The following is a 20,947-nucleotide window of genomic DNA, read 5'->3' on the forward strand; positions in this document are numbered from 1 at the left end:
TGCAGATCTGCGAAGGTGATAGTGAAGTAGTCAAACATTAGAACAAATATCAATATTTTACTAAATGTGATAGAACACAACTATAATCAAACAGAAACCAGAGTGCGGGGCTCACCTTCTGTACCATGACATATTTCTGATATATAATTGTGTGAATCCTTGTTTCTAACACCCATCACTACCTAAAGTACCGTCATTCAGCCACAAAGTACACTCATGCTAAACCGATATGGCTACTATCAGCGCCCTCAAGGGGGCCCTTAGACAGAGAGCGACGGAAATGGCTTCATATCCGACGCAGCCGTTATCTGACGCGCAGTACGGTACTGCCTTCGACATTATGATGCAAGGCTTGGGGTGGACGACGTACGAAGACTTTATTATCCCCCGACTGTCTCGGCTACTAACTCCACTCTTCAACTCGCGTGCCCGTATTTCAGTGTTAGAAATCGGACCCGGGCCGAAGAGTATACTTGGATATTTACCTGGCCCTATGAGACGGAAAGTAAAAAAATACGATGCCTTTGAGCCTAACAGCTTGTTCGCGACCAGTTTAGAAGAATGGTTTAATTCTCCCGCGAAGACGGAGTCCCCATTACCCTACCTTGAAAGTCTACCTAACATCCATAGAGTCCCATTCGTTCTAGATAATTGCGCGGATACGGATGATGATAGCAAATACGATATCGTCCTTTTTTGTCATAGCATGTACGGCATGAAGCCTCATCATAAGTTCATTGAAAAGGGGCTCAGAATGTTGGATAAGCAGCAAGAAGGAGCAATGGTAGTAGTTTTCCACCACGACGAGACCCTCGACCTCGCCGGCTTGGTATGCCATCGGACGGCTTCTTACCCTGCTGGGGTCGTCAGTGTGCCCGACGATGACGAAGCAGTGGACATTTTCGCTGCTTTCATCGCTGGGTTTGTTATTCAAGATGTGGATATGGCTGCCAGAGCCGAGTGGCGTAAGGTGTGTCGTATGTTAGGCCGTCGCGACGAAGCCCACGCAGGACATCTCTTGTTCAGCTCTCCCGACGTCATGGTGGCCTTTAACCAACATGGGACCGCTTTAGCAGAATTGACAGCGCATGTGCCATTAGTAAAGGGGGATAAGATAGTTAAGAACCGAGAGGCTAACTTCCATCACCCCGCTTCGATTATCCGACCGACAGAGATCCAACACGTTCAGCACTGCGTTCGATGGGCGCTGAAGCATGGAGTCGGTCTGACCGTTCTTGGCGGGGGTCATAGTGGTCACTGTCTCCAGTTTAATGTAGTCTCGGTAGACATGGGCGCCTTTGACCAAGTTCACATTCACGCGACTGGGGAGGATAAAGGGGGCGAGGATTCCGATTCTGGTACCTTCGTTGTTGCCGAAGCGGGCTGCAAAACGGGGGATATTATCACCAAATCCATGGAGGCGGGCCTAACAGTGCCCTTGGGAGCCCGCCCAAGCGTAGGCGCAGGGCTGTGGTTACAAGGTGGCATCGGGCACCTATCTAGGCTACATGGGCTCGCGTGCGATGCCATTATCGGTGCCGTAGTAGTCAGCGTCGATTCTGGCCAAGTGCTCTACGTTGGCCAAGTGCCAAGCCAATACCGGCCGGCTGATGCAGTGCGCCCGGAGAACGAGGCCGACTTGCTATGGGCGATAAAAGGCGCCGGCACCAACTTCGGCATCGTTATCAGTGTGACTTTTAGGGCCCACGCAGCTCCAACCTACTTGACTAGAAACTGGGTTTTCCCGGTGAAAGATAATCTCGAGGCGCGACGAAAGCTTAGCGATTTTGACAAGCTTGTCGCTAGAGATCTTCCTCGGAACTTTTCGGCGGACGCGTATCTGTACTGGGATGCTAGCCAACTACATCTTGGTGTAACTATATTCGAATCTTCGATGACTATGGTCGGCTTAGAAATACCTACGCCCACGCTCAAGTGCGTTAGGGAAATATTAGGGCCGGAGGAAAATTCAAAGATAGTGGACGGCGTTGGTCTGTTCGAGACGGAGATGTACATGTCCGGGATGCACGGCGGGCACGGCGGTGGCAAGACCTCCTCGTTCAAGCGATGCTTATTCTTAAATGATATCGGAGCAGTGGACGTCGCTGGTATCTTATTAAGGGCTATTGAAACCCGTCCCTCCCCACTTTGCTATCTCCATCTACTACACGGCGGTGGAGCTGTTAGCGACATTAGGAGCGATGCCACCGCTTTCGGCTGTCGAGACTGGAGCTTCGCCTGTGTGGTAACTGGAGTCTGGCCCCGCGATCAAGATGGAACAGAAACAGCCCGAGCTGCCGTGCGGTGGGTTTACAGCGTCGCCGACAGCCTACTACCGTTGAGTAGTGGAGTCTACGGTGCTGACCTCGGACCGGACCCCCGGGACGCCGCCCTTGCTACCAAGGCATTTGGGCCGAACCGGTCGCGCCTAGCCCACCTCAAGCGCAAATTGGATCCGCATAATGTGTTAGCTTATGCCTGTCCGCTCCCGAAAGCACCGAGGGAACCCCGGCTTATCATCCTTGTGACAGGCGAAAGCTGTGCTGGCAAGGACTATTGCGCCGACATCTGGGTCTCGGAACTTAACAACAAAGGCTTAGCAGCGTGCGCAGTTAGCATCAGCGATGTGACCAAGCGAGAATACGCCGCGGCGAGTGGCGCCAACCTAAACCGTCTACTTCTAGATCGTGTTTACAAGGAGCAGCACCGGTCAGCATTGACGGCGTTTTGGAAAGATCAGGCACGGCAGCGGCCTCGGCTGCCAGAGGAACATTTTTTAAACGTAGTACACGGCGCGGAAGAAATTGAGGTACTACTAATCACTGGGATGAGGGATGAGGCGCCTGTTGCAGCCTTTTCATATTTGGTGCCGCACAGCAGGTTACTCGAGGTTCGTGTCCAAGCCAGCGAAGAGATGCGGAGGGCTCGCGGAGGGAGTCAAGGCGGTAGCAGCGACGAAAAGAACAGTAACTACCGTCCTAACTTCATCTTCAACAATAGCAAAACCGGAGATGAGGCTATAAAAGAATTTGTAGAATACTCCCTACTTCCGTTCTTTCACGAAGACCTACGGCGTCTAGCCGATATGGTGCGCCCGGTACCCGACTTTCCACGCCGAGATATCAAGTTCCGTCATGTGCTAGACATTTCCCAGCAGCCCGGTGGTCTGGCTCTATGCATATCTCTGTTACAAACGCACTTCACTGGCGACTGGGCCAACGTTTCTGCGGTGGTGAGTTGCGAGGCTGGCGGCTTTATCTTCGCGTCGGCGTTGGCTGCGCAGATCAATGTGCCCTTGGCGCTAATCCGCGAAGCCGGGAAGCTTCCCCCGCCCACCATCTCCATCGTCAAGTCCTCATCGCATATTTCGTCTTCAACGTCCAACAGTTCGGGCGAGAAAAGAATCGAGATGGAGCGGGATGTGATCCCCAGGGGCGTGTCAGTAGTGATAGTAGATGACGTGCTTGCCACGGGGGAAACGCTTTGCGCGATGTTACAGCTGTTAGATGAGGCCGGCATTAGAGCTGAAGATGTCAGCGTCATGGTCGTGGCCGAGTTCCCCGTTCATCGTGGCCGGGAATTGTTACGCCGGCGTGGGTTTGGAACAGTCGATGTTCAAAGCCTTCTAGTTTACGACGGTGCGTAAGGAATTAACCCCGACTACGGAAGTGATAAGTAGCACGTTGCTCCCTTGCCGAGGTCTCTCTGAGTCTTAAAATATGTATGAAAATCTCTTAGTAGGTACCTCTTCTGACAGACGTTAAGTTACCATCGCATCGAGCAGAAACTACCCCAAGACACGGGCCTCCGATTTCCAGGGGAAGACGTTAGGGGTTAAAATACCGCTACGGCTTGGCGGTCACCATCTACAACCACTTCTTCAAATACTATGTTGATTGGCATAAGAACAAGCTACGACTCGTCACGCATTCTTTGCCTATCACATTTAAATATGATAGAGACTAGTTACACATGCTGCCCATTACGAGAGTAGTACCAAGCAGCTAGTCGTGGTTTAGGTATTCATCCGTTATTGTACAACCATACTTTCGTCGATTAGTACATGCGGTTTACTGTAGGCATAATCAACTCAGTGAGTTGAGAACTTATCAGATTTGGGCAGACTATGAGACTCGTAATATTGATAAGTGATAAAATATCGGAATCTCTTCATCTAGGTACCTATTCAATAACACTTGGCCATAAACCAAATAGTCTTTGCGATAACTGAACAACGCATACTTCGTACATATGATCACAACTCGGGATTGGCTAGTAGTATTCAACCACTCTCGCAAGAGTCACGTATAGAATAGTATACCCTATACTCAAGTGAGCTTCCATGTAGACCTGGCTTAACCAAGTACCTTTATCCAAACCTTCAAGTTCCAGACCAGACCGAGAAGCGAAAATGACTGTCGAAGACGAGCTGACCGACATATGTACGCACTTCTTAACCAATAAACCAACTAATCCTCAAGACCGCCCATCCACCTGCCGTACCTAAATAAGCACAGTAGATATTCGCCTTTTCGCACCAGCCCGTCGAATCCCTGCAAGTATGACTTAGGTACTCCTTGTCTTATATCTAGGGTTATATACTAGTTAGCGATCCGCCGCGCATGACTCTAACAGTGCCGCCGCTCGCAGCGTTACCACCGAGCGAGCCCGAGGCGCTGAGATCACTTCCAGCATCATCAGTGTGTCCCCGAGTCTTTCGTCTCGACAGCTCCAAGGCACGTTCGCGTTCGCGCTCATTGCGCACGGCCGCCGCGTCATGGTGTCCGCGGGGTAATCCCTTACGCGAATCGAGGCGAGCACGGACTTCCTGACGTAAAGAGGACCAAGTAGTTGAGAAGAAAATAACGGCGTTCCAAACACCTTGGAGAGGTAGCACGACGGCGCTGGCCAGGTTCAGTGCGAAGCTAGCGCTCTCAGCGTAGACAAGGTCATGCACGCGGTTGATACTGCTCGGTGTCCATGTCACGAACACGCTGATCGCGAAGACGAACGATGTACGTAGGTACGCCAATTTCACCGGATCCATATGATTAAATCGGTTGCGCCAGCGCTGGAAATTTCCCCGGGCACGCGCCCAGAGGCCTTCTCGCGGCGCCGGGTCCGCGGTGATGCGTGTGATCGTGGTATGGTATGGATTTTGCGACGATATAGGTGTCAGAGGGCTATCCATATTATTCTTGTCGTCGAGTGGTCCGTCAAACCAATTAGTAGGCGTAGCACCGGTCAACGATGGCCCACTAACAGAGTATGCGGTAGTTGAGTTTACCGTTGTCACCTGTACGACCTCTCGATTGATACTGCCCATAACAGCAGCGTTCGTGAAGAGCGTCTGCTAACCCTTTAGTTAATCTTATCCATACTATTTAAAATTTCATATAGCGATTAAACTACTTACCTTCTCCCCCGAGTCCCGCGGCGCTGGGGGGTCGTGAGCGGGATTGCTAAGAGACAGGTTCCGCAGTTGATTACGCTGTTTAAAGACGTAGTAGCCAACAGCTACGTATATGAAAGTGGAGAGGATAATGCAGACCCAAATCGGGAGGTAGTACGTGTAGATGCGCAGGTTGGACCAGTCCTTATCTATCCAACACCATATCTAAATCTAGCGTTAGTATAGATGATCATAAACGATCATAAGGGGTTCTATGCTGGACAGTGACATACTGTCGCATTGCCGTATACAATCTGCCCATCACTTCCGCGGACAATGAGTAGCCATAACGACGGTATGAAGGGTATCCCATAACAAACGAGGAAATACGCCCACCAGTATCGGAGAAAGCTTTTGGGATTTGCAGAGAAGAAAAATACCATGTACACATTGACAGCCATGGCAAAGGACCACCATGGATCTGATTGCATAAATCTAGCATACGTTAATCGTAATTCACTAGTATAGTGCCCTCTACTCTAAGGGGTCGTAGAAGAGAGAAATGTTCTTAATGGACTCACAGTTCAAACATGAAAGCCTGAGCCTGGCATAGGTGACTGGTTGATCCTGCCAGCACCCCTGAGTACCCTATCAAACAGGCGATGCTCGCCCCCAAGTTCGCAAAAGACGCAAATAGAATGAAGGTATTTGGTACGGTGCGAAGTCTTTTGAAGATTGCATAAGCAATGAAAATAAGAAGGACCCCAGTGACAGATAATGCGGCACCCAGTCTCTCAAATATCACAATAGTTTCGATATGACTTCTTGTAAGTTCCCCGGGGGAAATACTTCGGCCAGTTCCATCGGGGTCACTGTGTACCGTTTCTTCCATCACAGCTGTCGTAACGCGCTTGGAGTACGTGTGTCAGCATAAGGGGGGTTCCAGTTACATATGTTGCACACCGGGGTAGAGTAGAGATTTGTCTATACAGCGCTGCTCTTCGTATAGGTTCGAGGATAGATATGTATCCAACTTCTGCGCAAAACCTATTGGGGATCACAGTGCCCCCGCCATATACGAAGCGAGCTGGATGTTGGAGTTCAATGATGTAGGGTCAATACTGCGGCCGCGCACGGAAGATCGTCCTATATCTCGATGAGTTAGGCGGCTTATGTTGTTTCTACTACGCAATGGTGGAGAGACTTGATTCGACACAGGCGTGAAGACGTCAAGTATGGTGTAATAGACTCTAGGTAAAGGAGAAGTGTATAAATAGAAGTGTAAGCCAGTATGTATGTAGAACAAGACCACCAACAACGTTGTTAAGTAGGGATATCGACTTCGATGAACAACAAAAAGTTGTTCACCATTTCTTGCTGATATACCTAACAGATAGATCACTGCAGCTGGTGACCTTATGAACCGTATTGTAGGTAATATGAGGTAAGTAGGGAGAGTGGATGAAAATTCGCAAAGATCAGTCGTTCGAAACCGGGACCAGCTCCAGAAGATGAGATCCAGGATGTAGGTCGAATTAAGAATTAGATTTGAGTTGCCGAGCGAGTCAATCCAAAGCGAGTACCCTTAGGGAACGTATAACGTGATGGATATAGAAGTTTGAATGGAAGTGAAGTCGAACAAGCTTAGGAACGCACGTAGCCGCAGCTTTCGCTTGTCGGTCAAATGTGAATCAGCTCTATGGCTAGGTGCCGCATCATAACAAGAGTAAAGAAGAGGGAGGAGAGGATGTAATGCTCATAGGTATCCGAGGAGATATCATCAATTGGGTGGATGCATATTGAGATGCGTCCTCAGCCTTGGTTATTTGGCTACTTGGCTACCTCTTGTATAACTGGTTATACGCCGGGTAACAGACGGGAAATATGTACATAATGTACACATGTAAGTTCGTGAAAGACAGACCTACACGTATGAGGTAGGAGTAGGAGTAAGGTACGAGGATACGTCGAGACTATGAAAGAGGTACATACCTAGGTAATCTGCCTGTCCCTTCCACATGGACGTAATATACAATATTTGGACCATTGTTCCAAGGAAGTTCATACCTCTTATAGATAAGTATAGGTACTTTCCTTCTCATTGTTACACAACAAGGAAATGCGCCATAGTATCCGCTCGAGATAGCAAGGAAAACGAAGATTATGATTTGCATGAAAACGGCAAGTTCAAAAAAGGTACATTAAAGTTTGAACGTAGCATGTTGAACGATTATCTTGGTGGGAATACAAGGAATACCTATATCTAGCAAACGGATTGATTATCTCCTACATAGGTAATTACATGTAAGTGAGTAATACAGGTACATAGTAGTATCTCAAGCCTTTCCCAAGGTGCCAGTCTAGGTACCTGTCAAAGGATCTTGTATTCCTTCTAAAAAATGCCGGGTTGTCTCAGAATTTGCCTGCTTGATTCGCTCGAGACGTTCATTCGAGTCTTCTAGGGGATCAGCTTACAAACTGAAGTGCAGATGCTTATAAGCAGCTGGACTACGCGCAAATGAAGGAAATACTACCTAGGCGATAAGGGATGGTAAGACAGGCAGGGAGATTGCGACTCTACACGTATATAATTCATCATTCGCAACACTCTTCCACAGCCTGCATTGATACACGGTTAAGCCTCACTTAATAAGACCAAATCGACTACCGACGATGTGACCCGATGGAATAACGTGTACGTAGAAGTGCAAGTCAGGACCTCGAAAGGATTTCAAGCTTCTCATATATTAGACGAGTGGCTATCTTCCTCACAAGTCGAGGTAAACGCCACACAAGACAAACAGCCTACCTTGGCAGACGATGAATGGATGGAAGAATTTGGAGAGACCCGAACGTTTATCTCATGCCTTGTGACTAATATTGTACAGGCGGGACCCCTTGCGTTGACCAGCCGGAGTTACAGTCTCTGCGACGACTGCTCTGAGATCACTCCAAAGCTTCTAGCCGACCTCCGAGAATTTGTAAATTAGTTGAAGGGATGCGCTCGGAGAAATGTCTTTCAGCGCCTCAACCCTAGGGAGCTCGCGAAAGTATTAATCAAGAAGGGCCAGTGGACAGCTGTTTGCTACACCACATGATGCATCCTGCAGTCTTAGTCCAATAGCAGACGACTCTCACATCTCAATGAAATGCACCGAGGCTAAGTACTGCCGACTCGAGGGGGGTCGAACCAACCAGAGCAGGCTCTTACTGAGCGTACTGGGCGAGTCTCGGTCACCGAATGAGTTGTCCAGCTACGTTTCCAAGGTTACCTACTTCAATATGTATGGAATATTGCAGATAGAAACGAATGCTTCCCGTGACTGTCTTGGACCCGAGTTTCCGATTGTATAGATACATTAGGTATTTATAGGTATAACAGGTACATCTAGGTACCTTACGTGCCTAATATCCATTGGTATAAACCATGTAGACACGTGGATGTTCTTTGATTGTCTCGTGCTGCTCGTGACAATAGAGCCCCTAAAGATGCTTTGACTGCTCTAAAAGCTGTGGAAAGACGCTAAAAAGCTAACGGTTAGGTGGATTCAATAAAACGTGGGTGTCCAATATTAGCGCGGGGGATGTACATTCAGCAACTAAGACATTACCGTTTGTGGCGGGATAGTACCTAATTTATGCGATATGATTGGCTAACCAATTCTTTGATTTTCGGGGGTTGAAAATGCCATCTTAGATTAAACGGCATTCCTTGCATCGTCACTGTTGTCCTAACCTAGGTATGTACATGCAGGTGCCTTTGATGCAAGTTATAGGTTGCGCTTAGATTGACTATCCGAGTATATGCTAGCCCGTTTGTTTCTCGTGGCTATTTTCATTTACTCCACGAGGGCTCTAAGACCCCTAATCCTAACCACGTTGTTTCGGGACCTTAGAGAACCCAAAAGAAAAGCTATCCGAATCAAGACTCGGGTCCCCTGATCCAGTACAATTTGATGTAGTTTCAGTCAATAGTCTGCGTCACTATTCCACTTTGTGTTTCCAATTGGAATGGACAGGCTATTTCGCGTGTCTGTATTCCGTATCCAGGTAAAGGAATACGTTGCACCCGAAATCTCCGAAGCCCGAATATTTCTAAAAAATTGAAGGTTGTACAAACCAGGATTGGACTTTTCCAATCCGAAGACTTGAACTTCAATAATGTCAACTATACGAGCTAATACTATACACTATCACTTTTAGATGAGTTCAACTCAAGGAGGTTTAAACACGATTATCTAAACTTAGTCTCTGTAGATAGGTCAGTATAATCACCGTCCGTATCGTTTTAAATTGAGGGAGCATGCAGGATAGCAGAAGCTGACGATATGACCGGGTGCCTATGATAGGTTATCGGAATTCGTAGAGGATAGGGGTAGATGATTATACATAATCCTACTCTTTTTTTATCGATCTACGCGACATTGTAGGACTGAAGTAGGACCAAAATTGGATGGCGGCTTCATTTAGAAGAAAAGGCCTCATAACTCCATTTAGGTTAATCTCTGAGCCTAAGTGACTTGAGTATTTGGAGAATCCAAGGTGTTTAGACAGTGAACCTAAAGAATAGGGGTCACACTGGAGCAACTACGATGATATTTGGGAATCATATTGGCCAGACGAATATGGTATTGTAGTGGACATTTCCTATCCCCGCCCTCTAATATTGCTTACACTTCTCTGGACTATGGAAGTAATATGTGACAGTGGAAACCGTATCTCAAAGGGAAGCGTTGCTTATATATATCCATCTTGCCCCAATCTCTAGTATCAAAGGAAAACGTGATCTTCTGTTTTGCCACCATGCAAAACATACTGAGTACTAGGGAGATAATGACCAAAGAGCCACCCCATATATCCTACGTCTGTCCGTATCAATACGCCGGCCACCCCAATTCGCAAATCAAACTGTGTACAAGAAATCAGGCTTATTGTCACCTAAGGCCTCGATCTCCTTTGCACTTTTTCCCTCGATTAGGTAGTTGCGCTTTCCTTGTCGTCGTTTCCCGTTCTCGATACGAAGTAATGTCGTCATCAGCACGCTGCCACCGAACAGGAACAGCGCCATGTAGGCGATCATGACTCCATGGCCCTCGAGATACCTGGGCGGACTAAAGTAGATGTTGGAGCTAACGATACCGTTCAGGTTACCCCAACCGATCACAAAGCCTAATACGACGCCTCGCTTATATACACCCTCGATATTGTTTGCCATCCAGCTGATAGTGTTCGAAATGCAAGGGTAGATACCGAGAGCTCCGAGGAACGTGCCAGCATACTTAACTCTAGGGTCTGTAGAGGCTAGAAGCATTACGAAGCCAGCAATGCCGATGAGGCTAACTAGAATGTTGCACAGGCCACGCTGACGAGTTCGGTCGGCGATGAAGCCAATGACAACGGTGAGGGCGGCGGCGGCGGCGTAAGGGGGAACGCTTAGAAGCTGGGACCGGACAGTACCTGTGCTCCAGCCTAACTCCTGGATAATGCTGGGTAAGAAGAGCGAAAAAGCATAGAGGGGCATATCGCAGCCCATATAAATAACCATGCCCAACCACATCTTCCAGTCCTTAAGACCGGCGATGAGATAACTCATTTTCCACTCCTCGTGCTCAGCTGAAGACTGTTGATCCAATTTGAGTCGACGAACTACACGGGTGCGGTCGTCTTCCGAGAGGAACCGGGCCTGATCAGGGAAGTCGTGGACCATCCAGAAAGATGCAGCGCCAAACACGATAGTAAGCAGGCCTTCCAAAATAAATATCCACGCCCATCCAGGTCGGCCACCAATACCATCCATCAGTTCTATCGCGGCCGCAAGCAGCCCACCGAACGAACCGGAGATGGCAGCTGCTGAGAAGAATATAGCCTATAATAATTTAGCAACACGGACGAAAGACTGTGGAAAGACCCGAAACCTTCGACTTACAGCACGGACACCGAACTCGGAACGTTTGTACCAGCAGGACAGATAATAGTTAATACCGGGAAAGAGGCCGGCCTCGGCTAGACCCAGGAACCACCGAGCGGCCATGAGACCAGAATAATTGTAGACGAAGCCCATGCCAGTCATAGAAGCGCCCCATAGTATCCTTAGGTTTCACGGCGTTAGCTTATCATCGGCTAGGATCCGGAAATCACGGCTGCAACTTACATGATGATTGGGATGAACACGGATGGCCGCAGCTTCTTAAGCAGGACATTTGTCACTGGCTCGAAAACGGAGTACGAGATGAAGAAGATGGTGAGAGTCATATTGTACTGCTCTGGCACTGTCAAATGCAAGTCGTCGGTAAGATGCGCAACCTTCGCATTGCCAATGTTGGTCCGGTCCAAGAAGGCAAGCAGATAAAGGATACAGAGCTGGGATCTAATGTTAGCTACGTGCGACCTACGGATCGCCACAGTATTGCTAACATACCCAAGGTATTAGTATCCAATCGAGCCTCCAAACCAGCTTGCGGTCCTAATATATTTATTAGCACCAACGGATCTCGGCATAGATCTAATAGCGCCGTATTGCGGCGGTGATACTTACAATCTTATCTTTCTCTTCTTGGCTGAGATGAGCATCGGGGTCGGGTGGAAGTCCGTCGAGAGCCCCGCCTTGCCCTTCATCTTGAGAATCGTGGGGTGAAGAATGCTTTTCAATGTCGCTCATGATGGTATCCTAACGTCGCCCACCGTACTGAAATAAGAAATACCCCGTCCAGATCTGCCAATTTGACTTAATGAGTCAAGTTAAACAGAGGATGTGAGATAAGGCAGCACCTCTAGAAGATATTGAACTGGCGCAAAATATCTTCCTTGATCTCTAACCAAACTTAGGACAATGAGATCGAGCGCGACCAGTATGTGCGATTAGTCGAGCTCAAATACCAATGCTGACTGAGGATAATCAAACTAAAGAGGCCCAAAACAATTGAGTGGATATCAATGAAATGAGGCAAAGGAAGGGAGTGGGAGATATATGTGTATGAAGGTGTATGAAGGGCTACCGAACACCTTGTATTATAATATACCTAGAATTATGTAGGTGTAGACGGAGGTGGGTAGAAAGAAGCAGGCCGCTAAGAAAGATGTATTTAGCACAGCGCTGGAGGCGTTATTAGCCCTAGTTATAAGGTTCAAAGGGCATGTACCTAGGTTAGGTACCTAAGGTAGTCTTGGAAGTTGCGTTGTAGGTTGACAAATGGGAAGTAGCAATGGGAAGTAGCAATGGGAAGTAGCAATGGGGATGACTAGGGGGGAAAGAGGAGGATCGGCACTGTTAAATGGAGATGACATGGGGATTCTTTTTTCGGGGGTATCTAAGCGATAACTGGCTGACATATCTAATTCTTGATTCATATAGAAACGTCGGCGTTGAAAATTGTCTAATACAGCTGATTACTTAGGTACACATGTCGGTTTTCGATTCGGTATTCCATTAGTCTATCAGATAGTTCGCACTTGGAATGATAACACCAACGTGGACTACGAGGATGTGTCATATACCTCGGGCACAACAATTCGTCCAATGGAATGCCATATCATGTTATCGCGGCGGCGATATTCTCAACACCTCAGGAATAGAAGCTTTTCCATCCGGTCAAGCGGATTTGGAATAAAGGGATACTCGAAATCCATCTCGTACGATAGGACCTCATAGTTGAGCAACAACTAAGACGAGAAGGTTAGAAATTACTTCCAGTGCAACGACGACTAGTTCTAGAAAGGTAACCATGTTACATTCTGCCGAGTAAGGGCTACCATGGGCCACAGCCAAGATGCGGCGTAGGACCCCTGTGATGCACGTTAACTAATAAGGCTTGCGCCGATAAGAACACTAAGGGATGGGGTTTTGGTTAGGTCGACTGGATCGGGTGTGCCGTAACCAACTCCCAAGCTTGCCAAGGGGTTAAAGTCTAGCGGATCATCGTATACATGACCTCAGACAGCTTTGGTTGGTTAAGACCAAGTGATGTCAAACTGCCATGCTAAACGTGATTATGGAAAGGCTACACGATCAGACGGTAGCTAGAATGGTAGAAATGTTCCGTGCTTGTGAGACCGCTAAAGACATCGCGTCCTACAATCTTCCATTGCATTGGAAGTTCTTCTGCCTTAAATACCCAGCTGGAGGGTTACCGACAGCGATATATCACAACGTTGTTCAACATAATGTTGTTAGGAAATCTTGTCTCGGATGTTTCAGCCGCATGGATAGACTTTCCGATCGAGTTGGTCTGTATGACTCTAGACCGACGTGTGGGATCTTTTGTCAAATGGGAGCCACGATTTCCGCCGTCTCGTGTTAGATAATATAGAGCACGGTCTCACAGGGTCATGTCGTAGTAGACATTTTGCGCTACCTATCAATCAAAGGGGAGATAATACGGGGTCACGCGTATCTTATGTTCACCGCCAACGAGCTACCTAAAAAGATGACCTCGAGAAGTTTTTCAACGCCAACTGTAAGTCGATTCGACCTTACTTCCTTATACCGCCAACCCTCGGAAGACAATTACTTTAATTGAATTCGGCGTGCGGTGGTTACAACATGGTGGCAATCGGGACTAAAATAGCTTGCTGTCGAACAAGCCGGGAGCCAATATCGAAGGCAAGAAAAATAATGACCTTACCGAACTAAAAGACTTGAAGTTGCATTTTTCGACCATTTACATCGTCATTCGGATCCACCGGCTTTTGCGTCTTCTATGGGTCTGGCAACCCGCATTTGTATTTTCTTGCCCAGCTGCCCAGACATATTTTGACCTTGTATCCTTGTTGTCCTTTACCAGCTTGAGCAGGCGGACGAACTTCCCCGCGTTGAAGGATCCAGTGGAATGGCGGGGGTTAGTCTGTCCCCACCTGACCCCATCCGGCGGGATCCACAGCGGGACTAACGGACGAAAGCTTATGCCGAGCTGCTTGTTGAGCAGTTGGGGTAAAAGTCTCGATTATTGCATATATCCAACTTTTCGAATCATCATTCACGATTAGAGAGCAGCGGCTTCAAAGGAACCCCCGAATACAACAAGATAAAAAAATCCCAGCCTTGTATGTATGACAATAATAAGCCTGCATAGCATACGACAGTTGGTCCACCGAAAGTCGCGACACCGGTCCCAGATTTATGGTTCCTATCACAAGGCTCCTGTCGCACAAGTAAAACGATTTATATAATTTCAGCTGACGCATCCTCGTACGAGTCCTTCTTTAATCTGATTATTGAGCACCGAGACGTCCCTAGATACACCATGCTTCTTTGCTCTCAGGCATATATTAGGTACTGTAGGAGAAACCAGGACTTATGCAGCTTCCCGTTCGGCTACTTATTCGTCTACGCCTACATACCTCTTACCAAGGGCTAGTAAAAGCCAATTTGTAACAAGGTATGGGACCGAGAGATTGTTAAGCCACAAGAAAAGCGCCGGTCCTCTCCGTTGAGCTAGTTCATGCAGTTTGCTTTCTACGTGCCCACGTACTAAAAGTTCTGATAGTTATACGAGACTCGCGACTTGTGATCGCTAAACTCAGAGTCCCAATCTATGAATTTCAAGGGATGAACCACGGCTCTGGGATACCGAGGGAGGTCCTTCGCCTATTTTCAGCAATGTACTAAAATTAGATTGGCCTAGGTTAAGCACTTCTATCGTAAGGGATGATGTTGTAGTTTATTACATGGAAGTAAATATATCCGAATATTTTAAATCAAGATATACGATAAGCCTAAATATAGTAGGTATGGTCAATCTCTAGAAACCTTCGGATTGCTCACGGCATACTGTTATACTTGACATAGCGAAGCAGACCATGTCGAGCTTCATAGAAAGGTTCATCACAATTGGAAGGATAATCTACAGTATGGCGCGCGGCAACTTGCTTGGGCTCGCACGCCTTGCCTTCGCGCATAGAGAGAAGAACGGTCGTGTTCCGACGAGCACGTGTCGATCCTGCGAGATGCGGGAGCTCCCGCGGGACCGTTCAAATCTAAGAATCTTATTCTAGCCGGGCGGGTGTCTGCTTCTTCCCATGTTGCCTCCCGTTATTGTTCAGAAGACAGGGTTGATACGTAGTTGGCCGTTTAGACTCGATTAATACAAACCTGTCTAAGACCGGGATCAAGTCCTTTGATAGTGGAAATAACTGCTACGCTTAGCGAGATGTCTCGGGTTGAGCTAGATATTCGGCTTTTGACACGTAGCAGTCGAAGACGCGACAGACCTGTTGCGGACAGCTGCAATAGACATAAAAACCGAGACCCTTGCTCCCATGATGAATCGTAATTATTATAAGTAGCTAAAGGGTATTTCAATGGAGAGGAATTTGAAGGCGGTTCATAATATGAGATGTGTATGATATAGAGGTGAATATTTGTTCAAGGTGAAAGTTCTCCATTGATTGCGCTAATAAGATTTGCGCCGGCAATCGGCGTTTTATTGATGCGCCACATAAATCCATCTGGAAATCTAATCTAGGTACCTACTTGTTCGTAGGTTATTTCTATCTTTAGTTTACTTTACCTAAGGCAGGGACTAGTGAAAGTGACGCAATAATCATATTAACGTATCAATTTTCGTTGGGACTTGGACCAAATCTCATCGCGATCAGTTTAGTGCTGACTGAAGCAAGTTACAAAAAAAAAAAAAAAAAAAAAAAAAAAAAGAGGAACCTATTAAAATATTCTAAGAAATAAGAATAGGTTTATATATTCAGCTTAATATTTTGCAAAGTCCGATCTATTATATCTATCCATCCCGATTATTTCCCCGAAGCAGATTACCAACGATCCTCGCTCGATTCCACTGCACATCCCGGACCCTGGTTCGGGTCCGGATCATGGCTAAGACTGTCTGTATCGTTGGTAAGACAGCGAATGCTTATTCATCCATTCTCCCTCTCGGACTTTAGTTCTCGGCTTGCTCACATGCGATATAGGCGCTGGCCCTTCTGGTCTCGTAGCAGCGAAGACCTTACTACACGATACGCCGGAATGTTCATTTAAGGTTACTATCTTCGAAACCCAGTCCCGAATCGGTGGACTGTGGCCCACAAGAAAGGATGATGCTGGCGGTCTTGTACATCCGCTTATGGTAACCAACCAAAGCAAACATACCGTTCAATTTAGCGACTTCGCATGGCAGGACTCTGATCCACAATTCCCCAGGGCATGGCAAGTTGGCCAATATCTAGAACGATATATCAATGAGTACAGCGGTGCTGATATACGGCTCGGGCATAAAGTTGTAAAAGCCGACTTACAAGATGATGGCTCGTGGAATGTACAGACAGAGTCAAGTGAAGGATCAGAGACAGCTACATTCGACTACTTGCTCGTCACTACAGGATTCTTTGGGAAGCCGATATGGCCGGATCATGTGCCGAAAGAGGCGGACGTACCCATTATTCATAGCAGCGAGTACCGAGATCTTAAGAGCCTCTTAGCAAAGTCAACTCATCATGGCGGTAAGATACTTGTCGTTGGTGGACAGATGTCTGGAATTGAGACCGCCGCGACTATCGCGACACATCTCTCATCTGCTATCTACTCACCCGGAAAGAAGATCATCCAAGAACCTGAGAGCTACTCCATACATCACATCACGAACCGACCCTCATGGGTCTTCCCGTTATTCACATCTCCAAAGGTAGGCAGACGTTCTTGCGCCTTGAACTATCATGAATGAATATTGAATAGTAACCAAATAACAGCCGGCCGCGTCGGCACCGCCGTTTCTCCCATGCGACTTACCCTCATATAATCTAGCCAACCGGTCACACCCCCTAACAAATAGCCAAGGGCATATAAGCGCCGAAGCGGCACAGGCCTCGAACTTGATTTACCAATCTGTCTTAGGCACCAATCAGTCTGAATTCTCGCTGAAGACTAAGATCGACGGCGATTTGCTTGATGATCAACCATTCGTGGCTATGAGCTCGTACTATATGAACTTCGTACAATCCGAAGTCATAAAAGTCCGCAAAGGAAAACTGGCATCTATAAACGGGAATGTTGCTATCATCTCTCCAACAAACGAGCAAATCTCCGACATTGCCGCCGTGGTTCTAGCGACGGGTTTCGACCCCTCTCCATCGCTCTCCTTTCTCCCATTATCTGTCCTTGAGACCATTTCACACTCCCCTGAGCATCCTGACCTACCCGTCGCGCTCGCTTTCCACGGGACGCATCACCCATCGCTGCCCACTCTAGGCTTCGTAGGTCTGTACCGTTCGCCTTACTGGGGCGTTATGGAGATGCAGGCTCGATTTGTCGCACGGTTATGGGCATCAAATGACCCGCAATCCCAAACCTTAGCCCTTCGCCAGGCTCTCGTGGACGACGACACTATCGCGCGGACACTGGCCTTACGCACCGACCCGCGTGCTTCGCAGTTCCCGATGGGCGATTACTCCTTCCTGATGCAAGAATTCTCACGCGCTCTCGACATCCCTATTACCCCTCCTGTAGGTGATACGCCACCCCTTGCCACGGGAAAGCCCATGGATATCTTGACGCCGGCACGATACCCCTCTGTTTCTGCAGTCTCCGCTCAGAACCCCCGGGCTGCTGAGCAAACGAAAGCAAATCTACTAGCGACGCACGAGACAGCGTTGGCCGGGCTTTCACGCGGCCGATTCGTCGCCGGCGCTATATTCCGCTCGCTGCTCGGCGAGTGGCGGCTCGAGCGGACGCTTTCTTCACGGCTACCGTCGCATCCAAGCGGGCGGTTTTCCGGCACAGCGCGTTTCCTACTACGAGATGGAACCGAGGATGGGCTATCCCCGTCTCTCGTATCCAAGGCAAATTCGGTTTCGGGCACGGGTCTCGGACTCGAGTATCTGTACATCGAGGATGGCACGTTCACGGCGCGGGATAACCCGCAGATATCGTTCCGCGCGACGAGACGGTACATATGGCGATATGATGAGGCGCGTGATGTGTTGAGCGTGTGGTTTGCGCGGACTGATGACCAAGATCGCGCGGATTACTTGTTTCATGAGGTGGAGTTCCTGCTTCCGGTTGATGAGGCGGAGATGAAAGTCCAGGGCGAGACAACGCCTATGACTACGGGTGCCGCGGCGGAAGAGAAGGAGAAGAAGGTGAAAAGGGGCTGGCTGGCGAAGGCAAGTCATCTGTGCATCGATGATTTGTACGACGTGCACTACGAATTCAACTTCAAAGCCGTGAACTTGAAGGAGTGGAAGCTGGGGTACACGGTCAAAGGCCCCAAAAAGGATTATACGATCAATGGGGTTTACAGGAGATAGGATGCCGGCCCTAGATACATATAGTATAAGTATATGGATCGGATCCTAGCAAGGGAGTTCGGTATCATGATTGACCAAAGCAGTTGGAGTATAGGATAGGTAGCATCGAGTCTAAGGCCTCTTATACCGATGGCTCATGGTAGCGTCTATTATAGATACATTCATAGCGATTTATCTAATACTATCAGCGGTTCAGATACGATACCGAGTTTCATAAAAATCTATTGAATGCCACCATGTTTGTATCTGAATTCCTCGCGCACCCTTACTTACTCACTATGGCCTACCTACAGTATGAGCCCTTGTATTTCTAGATCCGAATCGGTACGGAGACTCTTTTAATCAGTTCCAACCCAGCTTGGTCTTGAACGAGAGCATTCTTGCACTGCCTGCCATGCAAAAAATCGCTCAAGTTATGGATAGTACCCTCTGCAATTTCACGCAGCGCTTCCTCCGTAAAGAAAGCTTGGTGGCCGCACACAAGTACGTTGTGAAAGGTAGTCAGACGCATAAGCTCGTCGTCATCGATAATATGGCCCGAGTGATCATTGTAGAACAGCGCCCCTTCGCCCTCGTACACGTCTAGCGCCAGGCCACCTAGGTGCTTTCTCTTCAAGGCCGCAATGACAGCTTTGGTGTTGATAAGCCCACCCCTCGACGTGTTGATTAACATAGCCCCTCTCTTCATCTTCGCCAGCGTCTCGTCGTTTATAATATACCGCGTCTTCTCCGTCAATGGGCAGTGTAGACTAACAAAGTCGCTTTCGGAGAGTAAGGTGTCGAGGTCCGTGTACGTGCCGTACTTTTTAAAGTCGTCGTTTTCGAAGACGTCGTAGGCTATTAGTCGGCATCCGAAGCCGTTCATGATTCGGGAGAATGCCACACCAATGCGACCCGTGCCAATAACACCTACTGTCTTTCCGTTCAAAGTGCGCCCAAGTAGTCCCTGGAGACTGAAGTTTCCTTCGCGGACACGGTTGTAGGCGCGATGGGTATTTCGATTCAGCGTCTGGATTTGCGCAACGGCGAATTCGGCGACGGCCTCGGGGGAGTAAGAGGGTACATTGGCGACGAAGAGACCTAGGCGCTGGGCAGCTTCTAAGTCGACGTTGTTATATCCGGCGCAACGCAATAAGATCGCACGGACACCGCTCGCATGTAGCGACTTAAGGACATCGGCGCCGAGATCATCGTTCACGAAGACGCAGACGGCGCTTGCACCCTTCGCTAGAGGAACCGTTTCGAGAGACAAGGCGAATTCGTGGTAGACGACTTCGATATTAGTGGCGTTGTCGAGTTCTGTTGCTCGGGTGCTTGTGAGGTACTTCTTGTCGTAGGGTTTAGCGGAGAAGACGGCGAGCTGCATGGTGCAATAATGAGGTGTCTAGTTCACTTTAGGATGATCCCGATGGGTTTGTTTAGGAGATGTCAAGTATAAGTGATATGAAGGAAATGATTACGGCGATGATGTTGATGGAAAGTGTTGGCTTAGGAGGTAGTTAATTTCACCTGGAGGTGCGTAAGAAGGCCAATGTTCTGGGCACAACTATCCGTGTTAGTATCTAAGGTTTCTAATAGGTGTTCTTAGTTTCTTGGACGGAGCTTGGTGCGAGGATTCCCAATCATCTGTAGGTTCATTTTGCATCTTGGCAGCTGAAGTTGCACAACCTTAATGTCATTAGAAATATAAATAATGGAGTATATCGGAATACATTTCTGTATATTGTTAGTAGCTTATAGAATATACGAGTAAATCATATGCGGTGAAAAATGTGCATCAGTAAGATTTCTCAAACCTGTATGTTTTGTTTTGTGATCATGAATTGGGAAGTGGAAGCTCGAAGTGAAATGGGAAATGGTCGGTGGGATTTTGAGATTTGGAATTAGCGGGGTGAGTTCCGGAGAGAGCATAATATTGCTCATTGCGATTATTAAGATTCATATATCAGATATATCCGCATATCACATATAGAGTACCACATCATAAACCCTTCACGAATAATCCAACGTCTAACGTTATCTCTATTACATACCGACCTAGGTTAAGCATTGTCCATTAAAGCTAACATCCATACGAATGAATGTATAAGTACTCGAGGTATTGAGTGTTAATATTTACCTGTCTTAGCTATGTGGTTGAGGTCCCGTGCACTCACCTATTGTATGGACTGGGAGACAACCACGAAATCATGTTTATGGTCAACATGCTGCCACCTCATAACATTTTATATGGACTACTGTCTTTCCCGCTCATATTAGATAATAGACCGTAAGAAAGTGCAATATTCTTAAGCCCAAATCATC

At 47.8% G+C, this 20,947-nt stretch overlaps 5 protein-coding genes across 5 annotated transcripts; 2 read left to right on the forward strand and 3 right to left on the reverse strand.

Moving 5' to 3' along the window:
• Positions 1 to 207: 207 nt before the first annotated feature.
• Positions 208 to 4,152, forward strand: F4817DRAFT_369604 (phosphoribosyl transferase domain protein). Its single transcript, XM_049307370.1, has 2 exons — positions 208 to 977; positions 1,011 to 4,152. Exons 1-2 carry the CDS (start codon positions 230 to 232, stop codon positions 3,644 to 3,646), a joined length of 3,384 nt encoding a protein of 1,127 aa, XP_049154006.1. The 5' UTR covers positions 208 to 229; the 3' UTR covers positions 3,647 to 4,152.
• A 1-nt stretch (position 4,153) lies between these two features.
• F4817DRAFT_307561 (uncharacterized protein) lies at positions 4,154 to 6,847 on the reverse strand. Its single transcript, XM_049299870.1, has 4 exons — positions 5,974 to 6,847; positions 5,686 to 5,887; positions 5,417 to 5,617; positions 4,154 to 5,350 (listed from the first exon to the last, which is right to left on the reverse strand). Exons 1-4 carry the CDS (start codon positions 6,282 to 6,284, stop codon positions 4,595 to 4,597), a joined length of 1,470 nt encoding a protein of 489 aa, XP_049154007.1. The 5' UTR covers positions 6,285 to 6,847; the 3' UTR covers positions 4,154 to 4,594.
• A 2,967-nt stretch (positions 6,848 to 9,814) lies between these two features.
• On the reverse strand, positions 9,815 to 12,297 carry F4817DRAFT_307633 (MFS general substrate transporter). Its single transcript, XM_049299871.1, has 5 exons — positions 11,928 to 12,297; positions 11,811 to 11,855; positions 11,544 to 11,752; positions 11,319 to 11,481; positions 9,815 to 11,258 (listed from the first exon to the last, which is right to left on the reverse strand). Exons 1-5 carry the CDS (start codon positions 12,048 to 12,050, stop codon positions 10,296 to 10,298), a joined length of 1,503 nt encoding a protein of 500 aa, XP_049154008.1. The 5' UTR covers positions 12,051 to 12,297; the 3' UTR covers positions 9,815 to 10,295.
• Positions 12,298 to 16,016: 3,719 nt separating this feature from the next.
• F4817DRAFT_353439 (uncharacterized protein) lies at positions 16,017 to 18,846 on the forward strand. Its single transcript, XM_049305373.1, has 3 exons — positions 16,017 to 16,238; positions 16,313 to 17,022; positions 17,087 to 18,846. Exons 1-3 carry the CDS (start codon positions 16,214 to 16,216, stop codon positions 18,641 to 18,643), a joined length of 2,292 nt encoding a protein of 763 aa, XP_049154009.1. The 5' UTR covers positions 16,017 to 16,213; the 3' UTR covers positions 18,644 to 18,846.
• F4817DRAFT_353441 (putative D-lactate dehydrogenase) lies at positions 18,847 to 20,460 on the reverse strand. Its single transcript, XM_049305374.1, has one exon. The coding sequence runs from the start codon at positions 20,007 to 20,009 to the stop codon at positions 18,954 to 18,956; it is 1,056 nt and encodes a 351-aa protein (XP_049154010.1). The 5' UTR covers positions 20,010 to 20,460; the 3' UTR covers positions 18,847 to 18,953.
• Between the last annotated feature and the right edge of the window lie 487 nt (positions 20,461 to 20,947).

Source organism: Daldinia loculata (assembly GCF_022478755.1).
Source record: "Daldinia loculata strain CBS 113971 unplaced genomic scaffold F4817scaffold_94, whole genome shotgun sequence".
NCBI classification, from domain to species: domain Eukaryota; kingdom Fungi; phylum Ascomycota; class Sordariomycetes; order Xylariales; family Hypoxylaceae; genus Daldinia; species Daldinia loculata.

What these genes read in the sequence shown, in the direction of transcription:
- F4817DRAFT_353439 (XM_049305373.1), top strand. Translation starts at nt 16,214, where the DNA reads ATGGCTAAGACTGTCTGTATCGTTG. An exon ending in TAAGACTGTCTGTATCGTTG is followed by an intron (nt 16,239 to 16,312) that starts GTAAGACAGCGA and finishes CATGCGATATAG; the next exon opens with GCGCTGGCCCTTCTGGTCTC. An exon ending in CGTTATTCACATCTCCAAAG is followed by an intron (nt 17,023 to 17,086) that starts GTAGGCAGACGT and finishes ACCAAATAACAG; the next exon opens with CCGGCCGCGTCGGCACCGCC.
- F4817DRAFT_307561 (XM_049299870.1), bottom strand. Translation starts at nt 6,284, where the DNA reads ATGGAAGAAACGGTACACAGTGACCCCGATGGAACTGGCCGAAGTATT. An exon ending in TTGTATACGGCAATGCGACA is followed by an intron (nt 5,618 to 5,685) that starts GTATGTCACTGT and finishes CGCTAGATTTAG; the next exon opens with ATATGGTGTTGGATAGATAA. An exon ending in CGCGGGACTCGGGGGAGAAG is followed by an intron (nt 5,351 to 5,416) that starts GTAAGTAGTTTA and finishes AAGGGTTAGCAG; the next exon opens with ACGCTCTTCACGAACGCTGC.
- F4817DRAFT_353441 (XM_049305374.1), bottom strand. Translation starts at nt 20,009, where the DNA reads ATGCAGCTCGCCGTCTTCTCCGCTAAACCCTACGACAAGAAGTACCTC.
- F4817DRAFT_307633 (XM_049299871.1), bottom strand. Translation starts at nt 12,050, where the DNA reads ATGAGCGACATTGAAAAGCATTCTTCACCCCACGATTCTCAAGATGAA. An exon ending in AAGAAGAGAAAGATAAGATT is followed by an intron (nt 11,856 to 11,927) that starts GTAAGTATCACC and finishes TAAATATATTAG; the next exon opens with GACCGCAAGCTGGTTTGGAG. An exon ending in ATTGGATACTAATACCTTGG is followed by an intron (nt 11,753 to 11,810) that starts GTATGTTAGCAA and finishes ATTAGATCCCAG; the next exon opens with CTCTGTATCCTTTATCTGCT.
- F4817DRAFT_369604 (XM_049307370.1), top strand. Translation starts at nt 230, where the DNA reads ATGGCTACTATCAGCGCCCTCAAGGGGGCCCTTAGACAGAGAGCGACG. An exon ending in CGAGTGGCGTAAGGTGTGTC is followed by an intron (nt 978 to 1,010) that starts GTATGTTAGGCC and finishes AAGCCCACGCAG; the next exon opens with GACATCTCTTGTTCAGCTCT.